Consider the following 24,449-nt stretch of genomic DNA (forward strand, 5'->3'; position numbering starts at 1 on the left):
CTCTCATCCAGAAAGAGCTTGGCTACCTGTTGGACCACAAGATGATTGAGCCCTGTCAGAGCGAGTGGAGTTCTCCTGTCACTCTAGTCCCTAAGCCAGGTGGGTCACAGCGGCTTTGCATCAACTACAGATGTGTTAATCAGATAACCAAAACAGACACTTACCCTCTCCCTCGCGTGGAAGATTGCATAGACAAGATTGGAAAGGCTAGGTACATAAGTAAGTTTGATTTGTTAAAGGGATACTGGCAAGTACCTATGACTGAACGTGCTAGGGAGATCTCATGTTTTGTAACACTAGGAAAGACTTTTGCATGTTCTGTAATGCCATATGGTATGAAGAATGCACCAGCCACATTTCAGAAGCTCATGAATGTTGTAACAGAGGGTTTAGCAGGGTGTGTTGTTTATATTGATGATGTATTAATCTTCAGTGACAACTGGAGAGATCACCTATGCCATGTCAGTAAATTTCTTGAGCGTTTGGTTCAGGCTAATCTTGTAGCTAATTTATCAAAGTGTGAGTTTGGTCAAGCTAAAGTTCAGTACCTTGGGTACGTAATTGGTGATGGACACGTTGCACCACCAGGAGCTATGGTTCAGGTTATAAGTGATCTTCCCAGACCTAAAAGTAGGAAAGAGCTACAAAGACTTTTGGTAATGGTAGGTTATTACAGGAGATTTGTTCTTAACTTTTCAATTCTTGTATCACCACTTACAGTCCTACTGAAAAAGGGAGTTAAATTTGTCTGGACCGATAACTGTGAATCCTCTTTCAGCAAACTTAAAGCTATCCTATTAAGTCAGCCAGTGCTTGCTACTCCAAATTTTGCTAAGCCTTTTAAGATGGCTGTTGATGCAAGTGATACAGGAGCTGGGGCTGTTTTGCTGCAAGAGGATGATCAGGGTATTGAACACCCTGTATCTTATTACAGTAAGAAGTTCACTCCACCTCAAAAGAACTACTCAACTATTGAGAAAGAGCTTTTGGCCTTGATTTTGGGTTTACAGCATTTTTCATTTTATTTGTGTTCTGGTTTTGACTCCATAGTCATTTATACCGATCATATCCCACTGAAATTCCTTAGTAAGTTTAAAGATATAAATCAGAGATTGACAAGATGGAGTCTACTTCTTCAGGAGCATTCATTAGACATACAACATGTCAAGGGGAAAGAAAATGTTATTGCAGATTGCTTATCTAGACTTTAGACAGATTGTTTTAGAGTAATAAGAAATTTCCTTTGTAAATTTCTTTTTCTTTGTGGGGAGGTGTTACATAGCCTATGATTTCTTCATCCTTTGTATAATTCTAACGTACAGTGTGCTGCATGTTTGATCACGATTCGCCTCTTGGCTTCCATAGTGACCGGACTTGCGTGTTCTGCCTCACTCCCCCCTTCTCCCCCTTGTAGTAGAGTAAGTCGTTCTTTCTGTTGTTCAGAGCAGGAGTGTCAACTCTTTGTCCCCTATGGCTTCATTTGCGCATCCTTCTTACAAGTTGTATCAAGCTCTGCCAGCCCCTATATAATGAGCTCAGTCCCTGCATTAATTGCCACTTAGATCTACTCCTCATTTTGTTCACATCTCTGTCCTCCCCTGTACAGTTGTTATTATTTTTGTGAGTGCTCAGGAAGTCTCCAACCATCTAGCAGCTGTGTAATTTGAGTATAAGTGTTATTACATTTTATCTTGTACTGTATAGCATAAGGTGTTGGTTCGTGGGCCTGGTGAGGTTTTTGTGATTAGTGTGGGGTTTTTACTGTCAGCCAGTAGTAATAATATTTTGTATCTGTAATAATATATCTTGCATTAACTGAGCATTATCCGGTTTTCTCATTTTATCAGGGTTGACTTAGATAAATTTACTCTTGCTAATTTCGTGTTAATAGAGGCTATTGCAGTTAACCATATATTTAACCTGTTTTTTGCCATTACATTATCCTTATGAGTCCTGAATGCTTAGTTGTTAGTTTGAGCATTAAACTTTAACTTGTAATTTTACCTAACTCTTTTGTTTTGAACCTGGAACTTTGCAGGACAGTAGTGATTTTTAGTATTCTCACTTGAAGTTTTCATTATCTCTCTCTGTTCCGTAACAATATATATATATATATATATATATATATATATATATATATATATATATATATATATATATATGGCCAAGCATGAAAGAGGTGCACAGGACTCCTAAAGGCCATCTCTTCCCCCTTGGGAGGCTGCTTTTGAGAATCACATGCCTAAAACCGACCCCAGATGGATGGCAAGCTTTGTGCAAAATTTGTCGTATGCAGGTGAAGAATGTGGCATTGCTCTCCCAGAAGGGAAGCCCTATCCTGTCTGATTTCTGCTTCTGGTTGGTCTACCACTATGCAGAATGTTTTTTTCCTCTGTAAAAAAATAAAATGTCCGTGCGTAATGGCGCTGACTGACCACCCTCAGAAGCCGTCAATCCATGGGAGACGGCCGTTGGGGGTCCCATCCTTCATAATACTCCCTCTACTGGAAGTCTACCATTATACCGACAGATTTTTTTTTTTCCTGGTATTCTTGGTCGTCCAGTCATCCTGGCAATGTCGGACCGAGTGCTTCGAGGAAAGACTTGGCACCATTGTACATTCCTCATCCCCCCAATCAAAATAAGGTATTATGCTAATTTAATACTAGGTTAGGCCTAAGTTGGTTAGGTATAGGTTGCTTTAACCCCTTCACCGCAGGGCGTCACTTTCGTGACGCTTGGGAGCAAGGGATCATACCACAGGGCGACACTTTTGTGATTCTGTGTTATTTTGAATTCGCCCGGGCTTTCAAGTGGTGGCTTGTATCATCTATCAGTACTGCCAATGTCCAACATTAGTCAGCACTCCTAATCTCATCTGTACTCCCATCCATTGTTGACGATTTAGCCATTTCTCCCCATTCTTGACTCCCCTCCCTACCTCCCCTCCATTACCCTATGCTCTCACCTGCCCGGCTGTGCTACACTAAGTAAATCTTCCCTGGAATTGAAATAAGCCCTATGCCCTATTCTTATACCAAATAATATATACAAGAAAGAAATAAGATAAGTGAGAGTGCCATACACCTAGAATTGACTAATTATCACCTGACAACACCTCACATGCACTCGTTCGCTAATTTTCGCTGTTTATTTCCCCTTGAAATATGCCGTATAATCTATTTTCGTAATAAAAAAATATATAAGAAAGGAAGGGAGAAGCCTAAGTGATATTTACATTCACCTGGAACTACCTAATTATTGCAGGCCACCACACTGTATTCTACGCTAAGTAAATCTTCCCTGGAATTTTCCACTAATTTCATCCATTGAAATAAGCCCTATGCCCTATTCTTATACCAAATAATATATACAAAAAAGAAATAAGGTAAGTGATAGTGCCATACACCTGGAATTGGCTAATTATCACCTGACAACACCTCACGTGCACTCGTTCGCTAATTTTCGCTGTTTATTTCCCCTTGAAATATGCCGTATAATCTATTTTCGTAATAAATATACATATAAGGAGGGAAGGGAGAAGCCTAAGTGATATTTACATTCACCTGGAACTACCTAATTTATTATGTATTGTCTTGGTTTCCTGCCAATCATTTCATTGCTATATATTAGCAGGTCTCATAGGGCTGAAGTTGGTAATATTGCACCTACCCTAGCCAGCCGGCAGGAGGCCACCACTATCAGTTCACTGTCGTCTTTGAAAGTGGGAGTATGTCTGATTTGCTCCTGCTAACTTCCGCCGCTTTATAGCGCCATGCCAAGGGCCCTGTGACCTTTACCCCCTACTAAACCTCGTGTGGAAAGAGGTAAAGGGCTGACAATTGATAGAGAGTGACTATGATCTTTTTATTGAGTAAAACAGTGCAAGTGGAATTGTAAATAAAGTGTTAATAATGTGTAAACAGCAAGAAAGCAATGAATGTAAATTTAAGTGAACAGTGGAAAATAGTTTCATAAGTTACTTCAAGTGACAATGCATAACACAGTGTAAATAAAATAGAAATGTAAATAATGTAAATAAAGTAGAGAACGTAAATAGAAATGTAAATGAGTGGTATTATAAGAATACAAGTATATATACTAGGAGTAATGAAAGTGAAAGTTTCACTCTAGCATGTATGAATACTATGAGTTATGAGAGTGAAGGTGAAAGTGTCATTCACTCTCAATGCTAGTATACAGGACGAGAAAGTGAATGCTACGTATTTTACTGAAAGAAATTGAATCCCTACAGTGACAATAAACTACTATTACTGAAGGAAACTTATGGATAAAGACTGTAGATATATATAAGTGTTATATTTATGAATAATAGACAACACTAGCGGCGAACAATCAGAAGTGGGAAGGTCATACACCCTCGTAATTTTCATTGCTTTCACAGTGTTTTTTGGGGGGAGTATGGATTCCAAACTATTTGAGAATCATAGATTAGTGTTTCTAGTGATAATATCAGGCTGTGGTAATCATATTACGAGTTGTCGGGAAGTGTAAATTGGAGACTTCGTTACCCAACTTCAGAGGTCTCCACAAGTCCTACGGTACTCGACGAAGGCTCAACAAACACCTAAGGAGAAAGCTGAAGGTATGTGCCATGAGTATATATGATTCTAATATTCTAGGACTAATAACTGATTTTTGGCAAATATTTTTAGAAAGTCTGTCGGAGCGCGAATATGTCCGCAGGAGCCGCAAGTCAAAGCAAAACAAGCCCGCAGTCTAAGGGTTAATATCTAGTCATAACTTTTCTGATGATTTTATGGTTTGATTAGTCGAACTGTCTCATCTATTCCCGAGTGAAGGTGAGATGTTGCCGAGTCATTTCTCGCTGAACTCCCACTGATGCTGCCAATAATTATGACTGAATGACTAAGTGTATTGGAACCAAAAAATACTCCTGCCAGACATTCTCATTAGGGAGAAAATGCGCCATCTCCTTCATTACCTGAATCCATCCCCGAGAAATATCGTGCATTAACTACTGTGTGCATTGGGAAAAAGGATGAATGGTGATGGGGAAGGAAAGAGGACAATAAGCATCGAGCTTACAGTAATGATTAAATATGTGAAAGAGAGAGAGAGAGAGAGAGAGGCCCAGAAAGGAGAAGAGGAAAAAAAATTATAAATAGAGTTGTTGGTAAGGAATTATTAAAGCGGGTGTTTCTGGGGTAGGGAGGAGTATGGGAAATAAAAGTATGGTTTACAAAAAGAGGAGAACAGTTCAAAAACAGAGGGAATGGGTTCAGATGAATAAGGAGAGAGAGAGAGACAAAAAAATAAATAAATAAAACAAGAGATATGGAGAGGGAAAAGGGTGGAAAATTACTAGTAAGGCCAGCTGTGCCCGACCCACCTGCCTGTTAAACCTAAACAATAGTGCCTTTACCCTCGCCTACCAAAACAACCACCCTCTCCCAGGTCAACATCGCACTCTGCCCGTAAACGCGTACACACACACACACACACACACACACACACATAGATCAAACCCTTGGGAAAAAGGCAAATATGAAGACCTGGCAGAGAGTACAATTCAAAGTTTAAGAGCATTACTACATACTATAGAATGGAGGAGAAATCTGAAAGTATTGTACTAACTGGAGATTTCAATATAAATATAAACTGGAATACTCTAGATATAAAAAGCCAGGAAAGCGGTTGGGACCAAAAGCTCCTGGACCTTGTGCAGGAGTTTTTCCTAACACAACATGTAAAGGAAAGTACCAGAAAAAGAGGACTTGATATACCATCAGTACTAGATCTTATATTTACTAGGCAAGAAAATGATATTGACAATATAAGGTATCACCCTCCATTCGGCAAAAGTGACCATACATTATTAAATTGTAACTTCAGGACTGCATATGACGTAGTTGAACAGTAATGAAAGTTACAAAAATAGCATTAACTACAAAAAGGACAACTATTATGACCTAAAGAAATACTTCTTAGTAGTAGACTGGGAAAAAGAGCTTAGAGGACAATATTCTATCTGTCTATCTATCTATTACCAGACGCCATAATCCCGTAAAGGGTGGCCATTTGATTTTGAGTTATTTGTTTTACAGAGAGGGGCACTAAGCCTCCACCAACGCACTTGTTGACACGTATATGGTTACCACCCAGTGCTGTAAACAGTATCTTGGCTTACAGGAAACCATTTGGCTTGTCACTCAATGTAAGGCCACCTGTAAAGGAAAGAAAAGCAATAAGAAGTGACAGGAAAGATGGAAGAAATGGGAAGAGAGGAGGACAGGCACAGAAAAAGAATAATAAAGGCTAAAGAAGAAGTAGGCAGCACTACATCAAGTGAGTGGATGATGGTCGCCACCACCTACCACAAGGACTATTAAATTTTATATATAGAAAATTTTTTGAACTTTATGAAATAGGGGTCCAAAATTACATCCCTCAGCACAAAGAAGCAGAAATGAAAACTAAAAAAATGGTTTAATAAAGAATGTAAAAAATCAAACGAAAAAAGAGACTTGTTGTGGAACAGATACAGAAGACACAATACTGAGAGGGCATATAACAACTATAAACAGGCAAGACACGAATATACAAGAATAAGGAGAGAAGCCCAAAAACAGTTTGAGGAAGGCATTATGAATAGAAGCAGTGATCAACCAAAGCTATTTTACAGCTACATCCGAAGCAAAACCAAAGTAAAAGATAAAATACAATCCATTATGGATGAAGGGATCCTCTATACACAAGAGACAGACATTTGTGAAGCACTAAATAAGAATTTCCAATCAGTTTTTCAAGAAAAAAATAATTTTGAGAGGGATGATATGGAACATGCATGTCCAAACATATTACCAGATATACAAATATCAGAAAAAGAAATACAGAAGGCGTTAAGTAAATTAGACAAAGGAAAAGCAAATGGTCCTGAGGAAGTCTCATGTTGGGTGCTACATGAATGTGCAAAGAAGTTAAGAAGACATTATCTTTAATATTCAAGGAATCCTTCGGTCAAGGTAAACTACCTGATATTTGGAAGAAAGCAAACATTGTTCTCTTATTAAATAAAGGGAATAGACAAAATCCACTCAACTACTGACCAGTATCACTAAGCAGTGTTGTAAGATACTGGAAAAGCTGATAAGATGAGTTTGGGTAAACCATCTAGAAGAACACAATATGATAACAGAAGGCAGTTTGGTTTCAGAAAGGGAAAATCATGTGTTACTAATCTATTAAACTACTATGACAGAGTTGTAGAAACATTACAGAAAAGAGAAGGGTGGGTGGACAGTACGTATCTTGGTTTCAAGAAAGCATTTGACAAAGTACCGAACCAAAGACTTTTATGGAAGCTGTACAATCAAGGAGGAATCCGAGACAATCTGTACTGTTAGATTCAAGATTTTCTCAGTAAAAGGGAAATAAGAACAGAACTAAGGGGAAATTACTCATCATGGAGGGAAGTGACTGGCGAAGTTCCACGGGGCTCAGTGCTGGTACCAATTATGTTTTTAGTGTATATAAATGACATAGATAGTAATACTGGAAATAAAAGCTACCTAAATAATATGTTTGCTGATGATGCAAAAATACAAAGGAGAATTACTAACACAGACTCTTGTAAAGGGTTACAAGATGAATTAAATAAACTTCATGAATGGAGTAGTACATGGCAAGTGCAATTCATTGTGGACAAGTGTCATGTAATCAAGTTTGGTAAAAGTGGGAAAAGACCAGACTGGGATTATAAGTAAGGAAGTAAAACCCTACACATATCAGAAAGAGAGAAGGACATAGGTGTGATTATCAATAACAGACATCTCCGGGTAACCACATCAGTGAGAAGGTACGGAACATGTATACACTTTTTGCAAATATGAGAATAGCATTCACAGACATAAATGAAGACATGTTGAGAAAGATAATAACATCATTCGTCAGACCAAACCTGGAGTATGCATCAGTAATCTGGAATCCTCATCTCAAAAAACAGATAAGATTGAAAAAGTTCAAATGGCCGTTACAAGATGGGAGCCAAGCTTAAGGGATCTAAGTTACGAAGAAAGACTAGAAAAACTGAATCTGCCAACACTACAGGAGAGAAGGAAAATAGGAGACATGATTATGCTATATAAATGCACATCAGGGAAGGAGAAAATACACAAAAGTCAATATATAACCTATGCGGAAGCATCAGCAAGAGGACACTGCAAAAAACTGCATAAAAAGGAGGCGATAAAGACGTAAGGAAATTTTGGTTCTCAAACGGGGCAATTGATCAGTGGAATGCACTACCGAATGAAATACCGTGTGCCAAAACTAGTAATAAATTTAAGATGTATGATGAAGACGGTTTAAGACACGGGACAGTATGAGCTTGACTCATTCCTGTAAAGATACAGTTTAGGTATAAACATTTAGGTAAACGCACACACACACACACACACACACACACACACAAATATGTATATATATTTATATATATATATATATATATATATATATATATATATATATATATATATATATATATATATATATATATATATATATATTCTTAATACTTTCCATATTCTCTTTCTCTCTCTCTCTACTTAATACTTCCCACATTCCTTATCTATAAATATAGATAGAAAGATAGATAGACAGACTGATACTTTGTAGACAAGGAATGTGGAAAATATTAAGAATGTATGGAGTAAATGGGAAGTTGCTGAGTGCCGTGAAGAGTATGTATTAGCGTGCTAAGGCTGTGGGCAGTCAACTGAGTGAATTTTACTATATGAAGGTTGGATTGAAACGGGGATGTATCATGTGTCCATGGTTGTTCAATCTGTATATGGACTGGGTTATAAAGGAGATACAAGGTAGGGCACTGGATGTTGGACTGGTCCTAATGAAAGGAGGCAGTGTTTAGAAACTCCCTGTACTGTTGTTTGCAAATGATACAATGTTGTTAAGTGAAGACGAAGGAGAGCTGCAAGGCTTGGTGAATGAGTCTGGTAGAGTGTGTAAGAAAATGAATCTAAAGTTGAATGTAAGGAAGAGTAAAGTTATGGTCGTCGAGAGAAATGAAGTCACTGAATGTACAGTCTCCAGCAAAAATAGTGTGGCTCGACGTGCAGGTTGGTATATGTGGCACCACCGCGTCCCCAGTTTCAACCCCTCCCCACCCTCCATCTTTCCCATTCATTCGTCTACCCTCCACCCTCCCCACATCCAAGGGCACGAGAGTAGAGTAAGGCCTACTCGCATTGTCTCAACCACTCTTCCGTCATCCTGTTGTCCTGGGAAATAGTGGTTTTGCTATGATAACGAAGAAAAGAAACATATTACACAGTGTTTCACTCCATAGTATAGTTATTTATACACTACGCTCTGAATGCAAGGTGATATAAAATAGTAAAATATACGTATTATAGGGAGGTCTGTAATCATACAATTTTTCATTTTGACAGTTGTATCCAGTCAGTGTGTAACATTAAGCAGGCCAAAGCTATAAGTAGATGTTTGTAGTGGTAGGTGGTGTGCTCGTTCCTTTACTCGACGTATCACTTAATTTATAAACTCTGTTATAGGTCAGTACCATTAGTTACTACTAATACCTCACGTGTGATAATAGCAAAGTATTGCTAATAAGTAAAAGACATGATCAGTAATATCGTGATTATTGATGTCCTAATACATGATATCGGATAACATTGGGCAACAGGGACTGGATGACAGTTTGGTGGTTAAGCCAAGGCCATGACGTGGTTGCTGGCATTACCAAAGGTCAGTCAATATTTAGATGCCATTCATTGCTGCTGACATAAGTATCAAGGTCAGTTTCATAGACAGGATAGCGAACAGTAGAGTGAGCTGCGTGGTGTGCTGACCCCGCACACACCACACAACCAGGGCCGGATTACCAGGTATAGATAAAATGGGAAACTGCCCACCAGGCCACGGCCTGTTACAGGCACCCAGACTTCCAGAGCGGAATATATATACGCTTCGGGCGTCCAGATAAGTGTCACCATCCATCAGGCCATCAAAAAAGGCCATTATAGGTCATGCCAAAATATCATTGGAAATAACGGAAAAGAGAGATCTATATGTTGTAGGCCAACGGTCTGCCTTGCCTACCAGGCAGCATCATGGTTAATCCGGCGCTGCATACAACCAACCCCCTCCACCCCTTGCCTCAGCCACTTACTGCCACTCATTCCAGCAAGGGACCCGCCACCTCCTGATAACAATATCAGGAATATAACCTTGCCGTATATAGGTATAACTGCAATAGGGTGTAATTCGCGATTCACACGTTTATAACACGACGCATTTCGAATAAGGTAACCAATAACTAAATTGGTCGAATGGATAATCTGCATGGTAACCAAACAAACTAGTCTCGATTGTAGCTTATGCTAAGCAACATTATCGTGCCATACAACAGATAATTCAGTTAATTCGTTTTCAACGAGAACATGTTCAACAAAGGTTTGACGAGTTACAGTTCACACTGGTCAGTGTTACTTATTGCAACGTATAGACGTAGCGGTCAGGTTAACCTTATGATTATTTGCTGTTTAACTTGTGCCCTACAGTATGTCTGTTACTACCTTCCACTATATCTGTGTGGCCATGATTTTTCCCATCAACTATCGGCAGCCGAAACGTCAATTGCCTCAGAGAGGGAAGGATGTTAAAATGGACAAACTGTTTTGGATACGCAGATATTTAATAGGGAAGACTAACTGACTACCGGTATATTTAAGAACACATTTTAAAACGATATGAAACAATGGGGTCAGACATTGGATTTATATGATAATGGAATGTTGTGGGTAACTGGGGGAGTGATAAGGTAAGCCTGTCATCACCGAGTAGGATCATCCACCGCCTTTGCTATCGCCCTGTTCCAGTTGCCCTACAATAACAGGTGGTATAGTGATAATATTGATTATTTTACTAAATACTTGGTGTTCTGGCTTGACTTACCCTGCAGAGTTAAAGGCTACGTTCAGACTCTAATGTATTATAATCTGCACTGGGTATCTGACTGAATAACATTGAGAAAATAAGGTCTTACTGTGTACCGACCATTAAATGCTTATTTGCCATATCGTTACACTATAATTATCATTGGGGGGCAAATTCCGACTGTCACCTCCAGGTCATCTGACCTAGGTGCCCCCTGGGTAACGCTAACGACAGCGGTGGACTGTGACAGGCCTAGCTAGCCGACAGTTACAACAAATATGCTCGTGAAACTCATGGATCAGCCTCGGAATCTGGACGGAACGATCAATGTCGACCTCGGAAACGTTTAAGGGACATGAACCGGAATACTCAAACAAAAATTAGAATTGCCACACTTAATGTATGTACTTACACAGACAAAGAAGAAGAACTAATTGAACTAATGAAAGAACGAAAAATAGACCTGATAGGTTTAGCAGAGACAAGACATCATGGAAAAGAAAAGGGAAAAGATCTGGGAGGAGGATTTGTATTAATGTATAGTGGTGTGGAAGAAGGAAGAAGGAATCATGGCGTAGCTATGATAGTAGGACCAGCTCTATCACCACATGTACAAGAAGTCAAACTTGTAAATGAAAGGTTAATGTACTGTACCTTGAATATAAAAAATATGAAACATATCATATACCAGGTCTATGCCCCACAACAAGGACACTCCGAAGATGAAAAACTGGAATATATGGAACTTCTTGAAGATAACTGTGACCTCAGACCAAATCATACAACAATACTTATGGGAGACTTCAACGCCCGAGTGGGAAAAGAGAGAGAAGGAATAGAAAATATTATCGGTCCATTTGGTGAAGAAACCAGGAATACTGAAGGCGAAAATCTGATCGACTTGTGTGTTAGAAATAATCTCAAAATCATGAATGGCTACTTTGAACACAAAGAAGAGCATCAATTCACACGATATAGGTGGAATACGGTAACTGGACAATTTGACCAAAAATCCATCATAGACTACTTTATAACATCAGATAAACGGATATTTCGCAATGTTAAAGTTCTTCCTGGAGACTCTTTAAATTCTAACCATAGATTACTTGTCGGGGACCTAACTATAAACAGGAGTAAAGTGAAACAAAAACAGAAGAGAAAGATGATAAATGTTGAACCACTTAGAAATGAAGTGACAAGGGAAACTTATATGAACAAAATTGATGAACAACTTGAAAATAGGGATGACGAGATCCAAACTTGGGTCGAATTAGAAAACATTATAAGAAGAATTGCAGAAGAAGAGTTAGGAGTAAAAATGGTAGGAGGAAGCAGAAAACGACATACACCGTGGTGGACGGAAGAAGTTAAGTTGGCAGTGAAGAATAAAGTGAAGAAATTGAGGAAGTGGCTGAAACATAAAAGCCCAGAGACAAGACTTGAGTATATAGAGGCAAGAAATGAAGCTGAGAACATAAAGAGACAAGCAAAAAGAAATGTTTGGAAAGACTTAGGAGAAGCTTTAGAGGAAGATGTCAGAGGAAATAAAAAGAAAATATTTGGACTGGCAAAATCATACCGTAAAGACAAAACAATGATCTACAACTTGAAAGATGACGATGGTAATATAATCACAGACGAGGATAAAATCAATGAACGATGGCAAAACTACTTTAAGAGACTACTAAACAGAGAGACAGTAGATCTTGAGGAGTACAGAGATGGATTGGGTGCAGAGTATGAAGCACAGGACGAAATTGATGACTTAATAACAATGAGAGAACTCGAGGACTCTTTGATAAAGATGAAGAACGATAAATCACCAGGCAGCGATGGAATACCTATTGAATTGATTAAGAATGTAAGTAATCGACTAAAAGAAACAGTGTTAAGAGTGGTCAATGAAGCATGGGTAAATGGAAAAATTCCACCGGATTGGGGCAAAACCATCATAGTGCCCATATTTAAAGGAAAGGGTGATTCGGGACTGTGTAATAATTACAGAGGCATATCGCTTATAAACCACATAGCTAAACTCTACGAAAGAATTATAGAGAAAAGAGCAAGATCTATAATTGAAGACAGACTAGGAGACGAGCAGTTTGGGTACAGGAAGGACAGAAGCACGTCGGACCCGGTATTTGTACTCAGAATGGTGATGGAAAAATGCTGGGAGTATAACAAGGACCTATATGTTGCCTTTATTGACCTGTCAAAGGCTTTTGACTCAATTCCTAGGAAAAAGCTTTGGAGGTGTCTTGTAGAGGAATATGGAATCACTGGGAGATTGAAGAGGGCCATTAAGAGTACATATGACCCTCATCAATGTAAGGTTCGAACGGGGTATGAAAAAGATACTTGGTTTGAAGTGGAAACTGGGGTGAAACAAGGAAGTGTACTATCCCCATTACTGTTTATTGCTTATATGGACATGATAATTAAAAGATTCAAGGAAAGGTTTGGAAATGAAGAGCAAGGGGATATATTAGCCTACGCAGACGACATCGCATGTTGGAGTAATAGCCGGCCACAACTAACAAGAGCTTTGGAGTGCTGGAGGGAATGTTTTGAAGAAGCAGGAGTAACAATAAACATAAACAAAACAGAAATACTCACTGTGAAAAAGCAATATGATGACGCGGATGATATAGTAGTTGGGGGCGATCAGGTCAAAGAAGTAGAACTTGTAAAATATCTGGGGTGTATTTTTACGAAGTAGGGAGATAAGAATAAGAGAGAGATCACCGAAAGGATAACTAAATATAGCAGATGTGTATGCTCTCTATATCCAATACTCAAAGACAGATATGTACCACTGGAGGCAAAGAGAACTATATTCCAGTCTATTTTAACACCTATACTCACATACGCATCTGAGAGCTGGACTCTGACAACCCGAGACTGGAGCAGAGTTCAAGCAGCAGAAATGAGACCACTGAGAGCAATAGTGGACAAAACAAGGAGAGACAGAATCAGGAATGAAACAATAAGAGAAATGGTTGGAGTAACATCGGTGAGAAAAGTAATCGAAAATTCACAACTGAGATGGCTAGGACATGTTGAGAGGATGGACGAGTCAAGAATAGTGAAGGAGAGATGGAATTGGAGACCTGATGGCAGAAGATCAGTCGGAAGACCTCGGAAAAGATGGAGAGATGGTGTGGAGGAACTGTTGGACAGACGAGGTATGGATAACATCGAAGCATTGAGAAATCAAGAGGCCTTTGAGAGAACCAACTGGAGACGGCTGATCCACCTGACAGGCTAAATGCCTACCTGGGAGCCGAATGAATGAATGAATGAATGAATGAATAATTATCACTATTATATGGCGCAGTGGACAATATTGTAATGCACACTTCATGGTGATAATAAAGACATGTTTATGAGCACTGGTTGAAAACGCACGCGCACATACACACACACACACACACACACACACACACACACACACACACACACACACACACACACACACACACTATACACCCCGGGCAGAGCCGTCGACCCCAGGCCCATCTCCTTCTCCTCATGCCCCCACCACAACGTGTGACGGCCAGCTACCCCTCCATACACCACCGACCACTACAAACATCTACTTAAAGCTTCCGACTGTTTAATAATACACACTGACTGGCTACAACCGTCAAAATGATAAATTGTATGATTACATACCTACCTATCATACGAATATATTACTATTTTATATCACCCTGCATTCAGATCGTGGTGTATATATAACTATACTGCGGAGTAAAACACTGTGTAATGTGTTTTTATTCGTTATCATAAAACCATTATTTCCCAAGACAGATGGATGATGGAAGAGTTGTTGAGACAATACGAGTAGGCCTTACTTTACTCTCTTGCCCTTGGATTTGGGGAGAGTAGAGGGTAGACGAATGAATGGAATGAGGTAGGGAGGGGGTGGGGTGAAACTGGGGGTGTGGTGGTGCCACATATACCGACCTGCTCGTCGAGCCGGTCACTGTTTTTGCTGGAGACTGTACGGTGCGGTTGGATGTGGAGGAAATGGAAAATGCGAGTGCGTTTATGTATTTGGGTGGAGTGGTGAGCAAGGATGGAAGTTTAGAGGATGAAGTTCTTAAAAGCGCATGAGGAAGAAAGGTTGCTGGTTCTTTGAAAGCAGTGATAAGAACCAGGGAAGTGAATTTGGAAGTAAAAAAGTCGCTGCATGACAGTATTGTGATACCAAATCTAACACATGGAAGTAAAGCTTGGACCTTGTTGGAGGGACACAAGTCAAGTGGAAATGAGTTATTTGAGAGGAGCATGTGGAGTCACATGGAGAGACAGACTGACAAATGAGGAAGTGAAGGATCGTTGTGGTGTGGATGTAGATGTGATAGAAACTGTTAGAAATACACTGAGGTGCTTTGGGCATATGGAGAGCGAGAGACTGAGGAGGAGAGTGTTTGTGAGTGAGGTGATGGGGGAGAGAGGGAGAGGGAGGCCAAGGATGTGATGGAGTGATGGAAATGAGAGGTATATGACACAGGGGGGTGTGAGCTGGGAGCAGGGCAGTGAAATGGCGGGGGACAAGGCGACATGAGGGCGATTTGTTTGCGGTCACCCTTTATGGGATTAAGGCGTCTGGTAATAGATCTGTCTGTCTGTCTGTCTCTGTCTCTGTCTCTCTCTCTCTCTCTCTCTCTCTCTCTCTCTCTCTCTCTCTCTCTCTCTCTCTCTGTGTCTGTCTGTCTGTCTGTCTGTCTGTCTCTCTCTCTCTCTCTCTCTCTCTCTCTCTCTCTCTATTTACCCATCTGTCTATCTATCTGTCTATCTATCTATCTATCCATCTCTCTCTCTCTCTCTCTCTCTCTCTCTCTCCCTGTATATATATATATATATATATATATATATATATATATATATATATATATATATATATATATATATATATATATATATATATATTAGTATATTTAGGCAGAATGTCTTCTTTTATACAAAAATCATTAAAGACCAAGGCGTAGCCATTGTTCACTATTTTTCTGTTGATCTTTTCGAGTTTTCTTACACATTGTTTTACACTATGACTCAGGTTGTAGATAATATGTCCAAGATCCATGTCGTAACTATATTTTATTAATTATTTATTTTCATTTTTCGTAGGACGTTTCGTGTATCCTTACACATCATCAGCGACTGTAATATAGATACAATACACTATAAAACATGACATATACAACATAAACCTATACAATATATATACTGAAATGTACAACAACGACTAATAAAAGTGTAGAGTTACAAGAGTATGGATAAAAGAGACAAACCCTTTAGGTGAAGTCAAGTATGAGCTACAGTTAAAAGTGTATGGATAAAAGAGACAAACCTTATAGGTGTAGTCAGCTATGAGCTGCGTGGTTGACTGCGAAGGTTGTATGGGTGAGTGGGTGTTTGTGGCTGTGTAGTGTTGCCAGTTGTGTTATTATGTGTGTAATGTTCATTTGTAATTGTCGCTGCTTGTGGTCGGGCCTTTGTGTATTTAAACAGTTTGAGGGTACGATCTAGTCCGGTAGTTTGGTTGTTTAGGGCCGGCGTGTTTTCACGTATGAGAAGTGCTTCTGCCAGTTGTAATCTAATGTGGTCATGACATTTTTTTATTATATTAGTATTTTCTATTAGAACTTGTCTGTTTATTGATGTGTGATGTTGAGTCATATGATCTTTTATAGAACCGGATTGTAGGTGCATGGTTAAACGTCTGCATAGTGTGGTTGTGGTCATACCAATATATTTCATGTGACGAAGTTTACAACCTTCGTGTGGGCAAGTGAATTCATAAACTACATTGGTATGTTGAAGTTTGTTGGTTTGTTGAACTGTGTTGTTTTTCATAATCATGTTGCTAACTTTCCTGTTTTTATAGTAAATAATTAAACTGAGCTTGTCTGAGGGGATAACACATGATGTGTTACGTGTCACAATCTCTCTAAGTACACGTTCATCCGTTTTATAAGCAGGGGACATCTGATTACCATAATACACATTGTGGGTAACAGTATGGGGAAGCGGTTGGACATTTGTGGTTGAGACTTGTTTTGAAATAACAAGTCTAACATTTATGTTCTCCTCAACAAAGAAGACTACCAACACAAACTGGATGCTATTCTCAGTGGCAATACCAAATTCCAGCAGATTTCCCGTGATCCAACAGAAACTCTCAAGAAGAAAATCAATCGAGTTATTACTGCAAACAACGCATGCCGAGACTCACCACACCTCACCCCCATAGTTGGACAGTATGCTCCAGGGTACATCTACGGTAATGTAAAAACCCATAAAACCAACAACCCATTCCGTACCATCATCTCCCAGGTAACCACACCAACGTATACAACAGCGAGACAAGTAAATCAAATCATTACACCATACATTCCAGCGAAGTTATCCCTGAAGTCCACAGACCAGTTCATAGACATTATCCGCTCTACTCGACCCAGCGGACTCTTGGCTTCGTTAGATGTTGAAAGCCTCTTCACTAACGTACCAGTAGACCAAACTATACAGATAATTTTAGAAAATGTGTATCACCACCCAACCCTGTGCCCACCTAAGATCTCAACCCACAACTTGGAAACATTACTGAGAGCATACACCACCGAAGCTCCCTTTCGCAGCCCAGACGGTAAGCTGTATCAGCAGGTTAACGGAGTCAGCATGGGTTCACCCCTGGGCCCAACATTTGCTGCCTTTTACATGTGTCACCTAGAAAACAAATTGTTAGAAGATACCAACCTGCGTCCAACCACGTATTGTCGCTATGTTGATGATATCTATGTGGTCGTTAGAGACGAAAACCACCTTAAACAACTAAGAACTGCCATGGAACATAACTCAATATTAAAATTTACTTATGAGATAAGTGCAAACAACAAAATCCCTTTTCTTGATGTATTAATAGAAGAGGAGAATGGTAACTATAAAACCTCCGTATATCGTAAAGCTACGGACTTGGGTAGATGCCTTAATGCGGTGAGTGAGTGTCCGCAGCGGTACCAATTGTCAGTTATCAGGTCATACTTACGTCGTGCTCATAGGAACTGCTCATCGTGGGAACTCTTCCACTCAGAAGTAACTAAATTAAAGCAGATCTTAATTAACAATGGTTATTCCAATCAAATAGTTGACAGAGAAATATGTCAATTTATTTCAAAACAAGTCTCAACCACAAATGTCCAACCGCTTCCCCATACTGTTACCCACAATGTGTATTATGGTAATCAGATGTCCCCTGCTTATAAAACGGATGAACGTGTACTTAGAGAGATTGTGACACGTAACACATCATGTGTTATCCCCTCAGACAAGCTCAGTTTAATTATTTACTATAAAAACAGGAAAGTTAGCAACATGATTATGAAAAACAACACAGTTCAACAAACCAACAAACTTCAACATACCAATGTAGTTTATGAATTCACTTGCCCACACGAAGGTTGTAAACTTCGTCACATGAAATATATTGGTATGACCACAACCACACTAAGCAGACGTTTAACCATGCACCTACAATCCGGTTCTATAAAAGATCATATGACTCAACATCACACATCAATAAACAGACAAGTTCTAATAGAAAATACTAATATAATAAAAAAAATGTCATGACCACATTAGATTACAACTGGCAGAAGCACTTCTCATACGTGAAAACACGCCGGCCATAAACAACCAAACTACCGGACTAGATCGTACCCTCAAACTGTTTAAATACACAAAGGCCCGACCACAAGCAGCGACAATTACAAATGAACATTACACACACAATAACACAACTGGCAACACTACACAGCCACAAACACCCACTCACCCATACAACCTTCGCAGTCAACCACGCAGCTCATAGCTGACTACACCTATAAGGTTTGTCTCTTTTATCCATACACTTTTAACTGTAGCTCATACTTGACTTCACCTAAAGGGTTTGTCTCTTTTATCCATACTCTTGTAACTCTACACTTTTATTAGTCGTTGTTGTACATTTCAGTATATATATTGTATAGGTTTATGTTGTATATGTCATGTTTTATAGTGTATTGTATCTATATTACAGTCGCTGATGATGTGTAAGGATACACGAAACGTCCTACGAAAAATGAAAATAAATAATTAATAAAATATAGTTACGACATGGATCTTGGACATATTATCTACAACCTGAGTCATAGTGTAAAACAATGTGTAAGAAAACTCGAAAAGATCAACAGAAAAATAGTGAACAATGGCTACGCCTTGGTCTTTAATGATTTTTGTATATATGTATGTATGTATAGCAGACAGACAGACAGAGATGCTTATATTAACTAAGAAAAGGAAAATTGAAATATCCAAACTGCGATCTTGTTGTCACATTTTCAGAGGAGAAGAAACTGAGTGAGATCGAGCATACCTGCTATACCTATACAGAAAGAGGAGGATTGGGAAATTCACTTTTGACAAATCACGGTCATTACTTGTCTTCTTACTGCAACATGATACATATTCTCGTATTTGCTTTCTTATAAGTATGTCTAGACTTACAGTTATAAAAATATTTTCTGCATTTCTTTACCCGTGTGCTGCGACGAGGGGTCGTTCAGACATCCCCTGCGGTGCAGCAAAATGGCAATTTTGGTCACACTTACAGATTTCGGTGAATGTATATCAGTGGCTTGGATATTGCATCACGCAGCTACCCAAGGTTTATTTATTCATTTATTTAATTTTCTACTGGCGTTGTTTTGGAGAATTAATCGCCAGAAATTGCATTTCTGGCAGGAACATGGAATCTATGCTTTGAGAGAGAGAGAGAGAGAGAGAGAGAGAGAGTAATGAGCACTGGGGCAGTAGATACAAGCTAACAGGCTTTTGCCAGTCTCCCTGCTCACCAGTGGGTTGCCAGCTCGCTCTGCACGCTGCAATACAAGCTTAGGGCAGTACTTTAACACCCATTATTTACCACCCTTCTTCTGTCCCATTACTTCCTATTGACTTTAAATTTGATTTTATGTTATTCTGAACAATTTTAACCCACGACAGCCTTTCCTGGGGTGATAAGATTGTGAAATATACGTTATAAAGCACATACTATTGGGTCATTTTTGCTGGTGTAACATAGCATCTGGGCTCTAGATACGGGGTGGGAATAAGAGCTACCAGTTACCCTAATACCCCATAAATTTTGTGTCACGCTGATCCTTCCAGAACTTCTGTGGTGAACTGTCAAAAATCTCGCTCACAAGAGGTATGTCACAGCTTTGCAAACACCCCCACGTGAGGTATGTCGCAACCCTTGGGTTAAACATTGACCTTAATTATATGTGTAAAGAAAGCTTCATGGAACCATATATATGCGATAAGAAGTATCGACACTGGGACTAGTTAAAAGATTAACGGCTTAAATAAGATTAAAAGGGAGTGAGTGAGGTAGCCTTCTGTGCAGTGCTTGTCTTATTCTAGTAGCCACATTTTCCAGTGGTGACCGATTAACCGTGACTGTTGTAACTAAATTCAGGTAATCAAACTGTGTGCTGCTCCACCCTGGGATTGAATGCTATCCATCACCACCTTCTCCAGTGTTTCCCATCAGCCTCCATAATTACAATAGTTATTCTCCCACAAAACATTACCTTCCATTACAGTGCTATTCAAAATAGTTATAAATATATTTATTCAGTACCAGTATGTAACTAGTATCATATTCTTGCCGTCTCCATAGGATTTAATAATTGTGTGTGTGTGTGTGTGTGTGTGTGTGTGTGTGTGTGTGTGTCCATTACCCTTTCCTGTACAAGACGTCCCACCTTAATTATATAAAAAGAATCAGTAGCAAGCACACACACACACACACACACACACACACACATGTCAACGGATTCAAGTGCCTTGATTTATCCACAAACCGCATCAACGAGCTCCCTATGCCATCATGCCACCCAATAAAAAGTATATAAAATACATCATGTTTTCATTTACTCCATTCGTATACTGATTTATGCTTACTTTTTAATGATTCCGTCCATTTTCTGATTTATGCATCCATTTTTACAAAATCCGTTCACATACTGATTTAGGTTCCACGTTTTCATTTCTTCCGTTCATATATTGATTTATGCTTCACGGTATGAGTCCATCAACTTATTTATGAATGCTTTTTCATATACAGTATTCCGTTCATTTAATGATTTACGCTTTACATTTTCATATATTCCGTCCATTTACTAATTTATGTAATTTCTCATTCTGCCTTATCTTTCCTCAACCTCCCTTTGCTCTCTTGACCTCCCACACACTTCATATTTCACTACGCTTACGTATTCTTAAACATTTTCATTGTTTCTATCATCATACGATTCTATTTACCATATTTTTACCTCGCCTTCTAATTTCCTCTCTTTCCATATATTGCTTTCCTCGTATACATTAAGCCCCGTCCCTACGATGACATTCTATATTTTGTTACATCTATTCCAGATCATTTTATTTAATTCGAGAGACTGTTAAAACTGAGGAAGATATACATAGCCTTTATCACATCTTCTCTAATAAGGAGTTCTCCTAGTCTTAGTAATTTTCCTAATGGCAGAAGTATAAGAAAAATATAAATAAATGAATAAATAAATTAGTTAAAGGATTTGGCCCCTGAGAGTTTTATCCTGCTTAAAATGTGGTCCTAGTGAAAATAAACAGGGGGTCCCAGGATGTGTTGCACTAACTTCAGCATGCGAGTCTTTGTAAACTCTGGTCCAGGTGCAGGTCAATAAATATTACTGTAACAACAAATCGTGTGCCTGTGAATAAAAATATAGCTCTTCTTCCCTTGGGATCATTCCCCACTTCGGGTGGTAACCATCGAGAGTCCCACCTTACCTAAAGCGTGGCCAGAGTGAGCATCTACAAATAAATAAACTTCATGATCCTAGGTTCCAAAAAAAAAAAAAAAAAAGACCTTGCATAAAGGCTTTGGCCAGGACCCTTGGGGCAGCACCCCCTTCTCGTGGGGTTGGCTTCTGTGGGTCTTGCCCTGCTTAAGATGTGGTCCTAGTGAAGATATACCCTTGTGTAAAATTGTGTATTCTTACATAGAAAAGGCATGGTTTTTCCCAGCCAACTGTCGCCTGCACCCCACCTCCCTATCCATGCTGGGTGGTCATCAGGGGTCCCACACTGCCAATTTCGTGGCTGCAGTAAACATCTACCAATGTACAATATTTTGTTGTCCTTCGATTAATAAGTATGGTGATGCATAAAGATTTTGCTGAGACCCACAGGCACAGCCCCCTCCTCTGTGATGTGGGCTGCCTTGTGGTTTCATCCTTTCTAAAATGTGTCCTCAGGGGTCCCTTCATGTTTATGACCTGACGTAAGTGAAGGTCTACATCTGTGGAAAAATCCGTGTTCCTGGGTAAAATAAAGAAATGGCCTTATCTGACGGTTTTAGATGGGGCATTAGAAGCAGTCGCCCCAGTGGGAGGTGGTCATAGGGGGTCGCATCCTGAATGAAACCTGGAACAGCAGGAGTTATATCACTGTACATAAGTTTGTTTTCCTAACTCTCCTCCCATGAGGCCTGGAATCCATTCTTTAAGAAAGTACAGTAACTCAGTGAGGGAGCGAGTGACACAGTTAGAGACAAGTACTATATTTGGCCTCTCCTGTGAAGGCCTAAAAATGTTAAATGAACGTGGACCCAATTGTCAACTTTTACAGAGCTACAGTTAGTGAGACCATGGGAGAAAAATGTCTGCATAATACATCATCCCTAAAATATCATTTTATAGCTCTATAATGGTTGAGAATTTTATGTATGTTGATTTAATATTTACTACTCAAAATTAGCCTCTTAGTTCATACGTGAAATCTGGCACACTGTATATTCCATGTTCTGAGATTCCTTCTTTTTTTTTTTCTTTATATAAAGAGCCATGTTCTGAGTGGCATAGGAGGCCTTTCCTGTCTACATTAGTAATCTCACTGAAGACGACCAAGACCAATACTTAATGCCATTAGAGGCATCTTTAGTGTAGAACAACTCTTTCTCCTATGGATCTCTGATGTCAATAGAAGTATAACTGCAGAAAGAGAAATTATGCCCAAAATGAGCTTCAATCTCACCAGCATTAATGTCTCATCAGAGGAACCCCAGTGATAGTAGAGGCAAAATGAATAAATATCACCTCAGCAACACCCCTATCACGGGCACCATTGTCAAAGCCAGACCAGAAGATATGTAACAATTGCTGCAAATCTTGTCATGGTTAGGTCGCCATATGTCAGATTGCACTTGCACCAAAATCAAGGTGCCCCACTTTTTATGACAACAGATGCAGGCTTCCTCAAAAAGGCTTAAACTTTTTCAAGACCCCAACTGAGGCGTCCTCCAAAGGTTAAGTCTGTGTGTGTAACTTACACCTTTTGTGTCATCTGCAGAAGGGTGCCCGCCTCGCTATGTCTGGTTATTGTGGTCTCTTAGACTTTGCCCAGCGGCCTTCATAAATGGTGCTAGTTTGATAGGGCCCCACACCAAACTAAGATGAGAGCCCTGCACAGCCAGCACATAAGGAATGACCCAGTGGCAAAAGACCTGGGTCAGGGTCGAGCGAGATTGGCTGTGCTTGATCACTCATCCATCTTTAAATTTTCATGGTGCTTTTTTTTGTTTTCTTCTTAGAATGGGGTACAAACCTTTCCGTAATCTCTCAAGTGAATGAAGGACTCACCCCCACCCTATAAACAGGGGCGTGAAATCCCCAGGCACCATGGCTGGATACCCAAGTGGACTGGCAACCAAAACTAACGAGCTTCACCTGCTTCATTAGATGGCTTTTGACATAAGTTAGTCCGCCTTCTGACAGGTCGTGTTCTTCGTCGTGATGGGTATCGAGTCACCCGCCCCACTGGGCAAAACAAGTGAGAATACTAGTTTAGCAACCTGCGATACTATACTGAAACAAAAAGTGCTGGATGACATTGTGCCAATAACATAGTACTACCTGGCATGACCAGATATAATCATCCCAATATACTCAAACATATTATGCGTATATATATATATATATATATATATATATATATATGCCGGATGATGAGATAGTGGTTTTGGGAGGGGACTTAAATGGTCATGTAGGTGATGCAGCACAAGGTTATGAAGGCGTATATGGGGGATGTGCGTATGGTATAAGGAATGCAGAAGGGGAAGGGATACTCGAGTTTGGGGAGGCAACGAACATGATTGTGTGTAACATATTTTAGGAAAAGAGAGAGAGTTAATTACATATGAGTCTGGGGGAAATAGCAGTCAGATTGATTATTTTCTGGTTAGGAGGGCTGATATGAGGTTAGTGAGGGATGTTAAAGTTTTAGGAAGTGAGGATTGTGTGCAGCAGGACAAACTATTGATTTGTGATATGGTGCTTAAAGAACGAGTGATGAAAAAAAAGACTTATGTACCTAAGAGGAAAATATGGAAGCTGGAAAACCAA

The 24,449-nt window shown here is 39.5% G+C and overlaps 1 protein-coding gene across 1 annotated transcript in view; it reads left to right on the forward strand.

The window, feature by feature from the left end:
- The window catches only part of LOC145418265 (uncharacterized), a 35,572-nt gene extending 11,618 nt beyond the window's left edge, over positions 1–23,954 (forward strand). The window contains exons 2-3 of the mRNA XM_080286709.1: positions 11,651–12,820; positions 23,823–23,954. Of these exons, the coding sequence (XP_080142835.1) occupies positions 11,651–12,820; positions 23,823–23,954 (1,302 nt within the window). The remainder of the gene's footprint in view (positions 1–11,650; positions 12,821–23,822) is intronic.
- Positions 23,955–24,449: the final 495 nt, after the last annotated feature.

Source organism: Coenobita brevimanus, chromosome 113 (assembly GCF_032717465.1).
Source record: "Coenobita brevimanus isolate Jiangsu-jjx chromosome 113, ASM3271746v2, whole genome shotgun sequence".
NCBI classification, from domain to species: domain Eukaryota; kingdom Metazoa; phylum Arthropoda; class Malacostraca; order Decapoda; family Coenobitidae; genus Coenobita; species Coenobita brevimanus.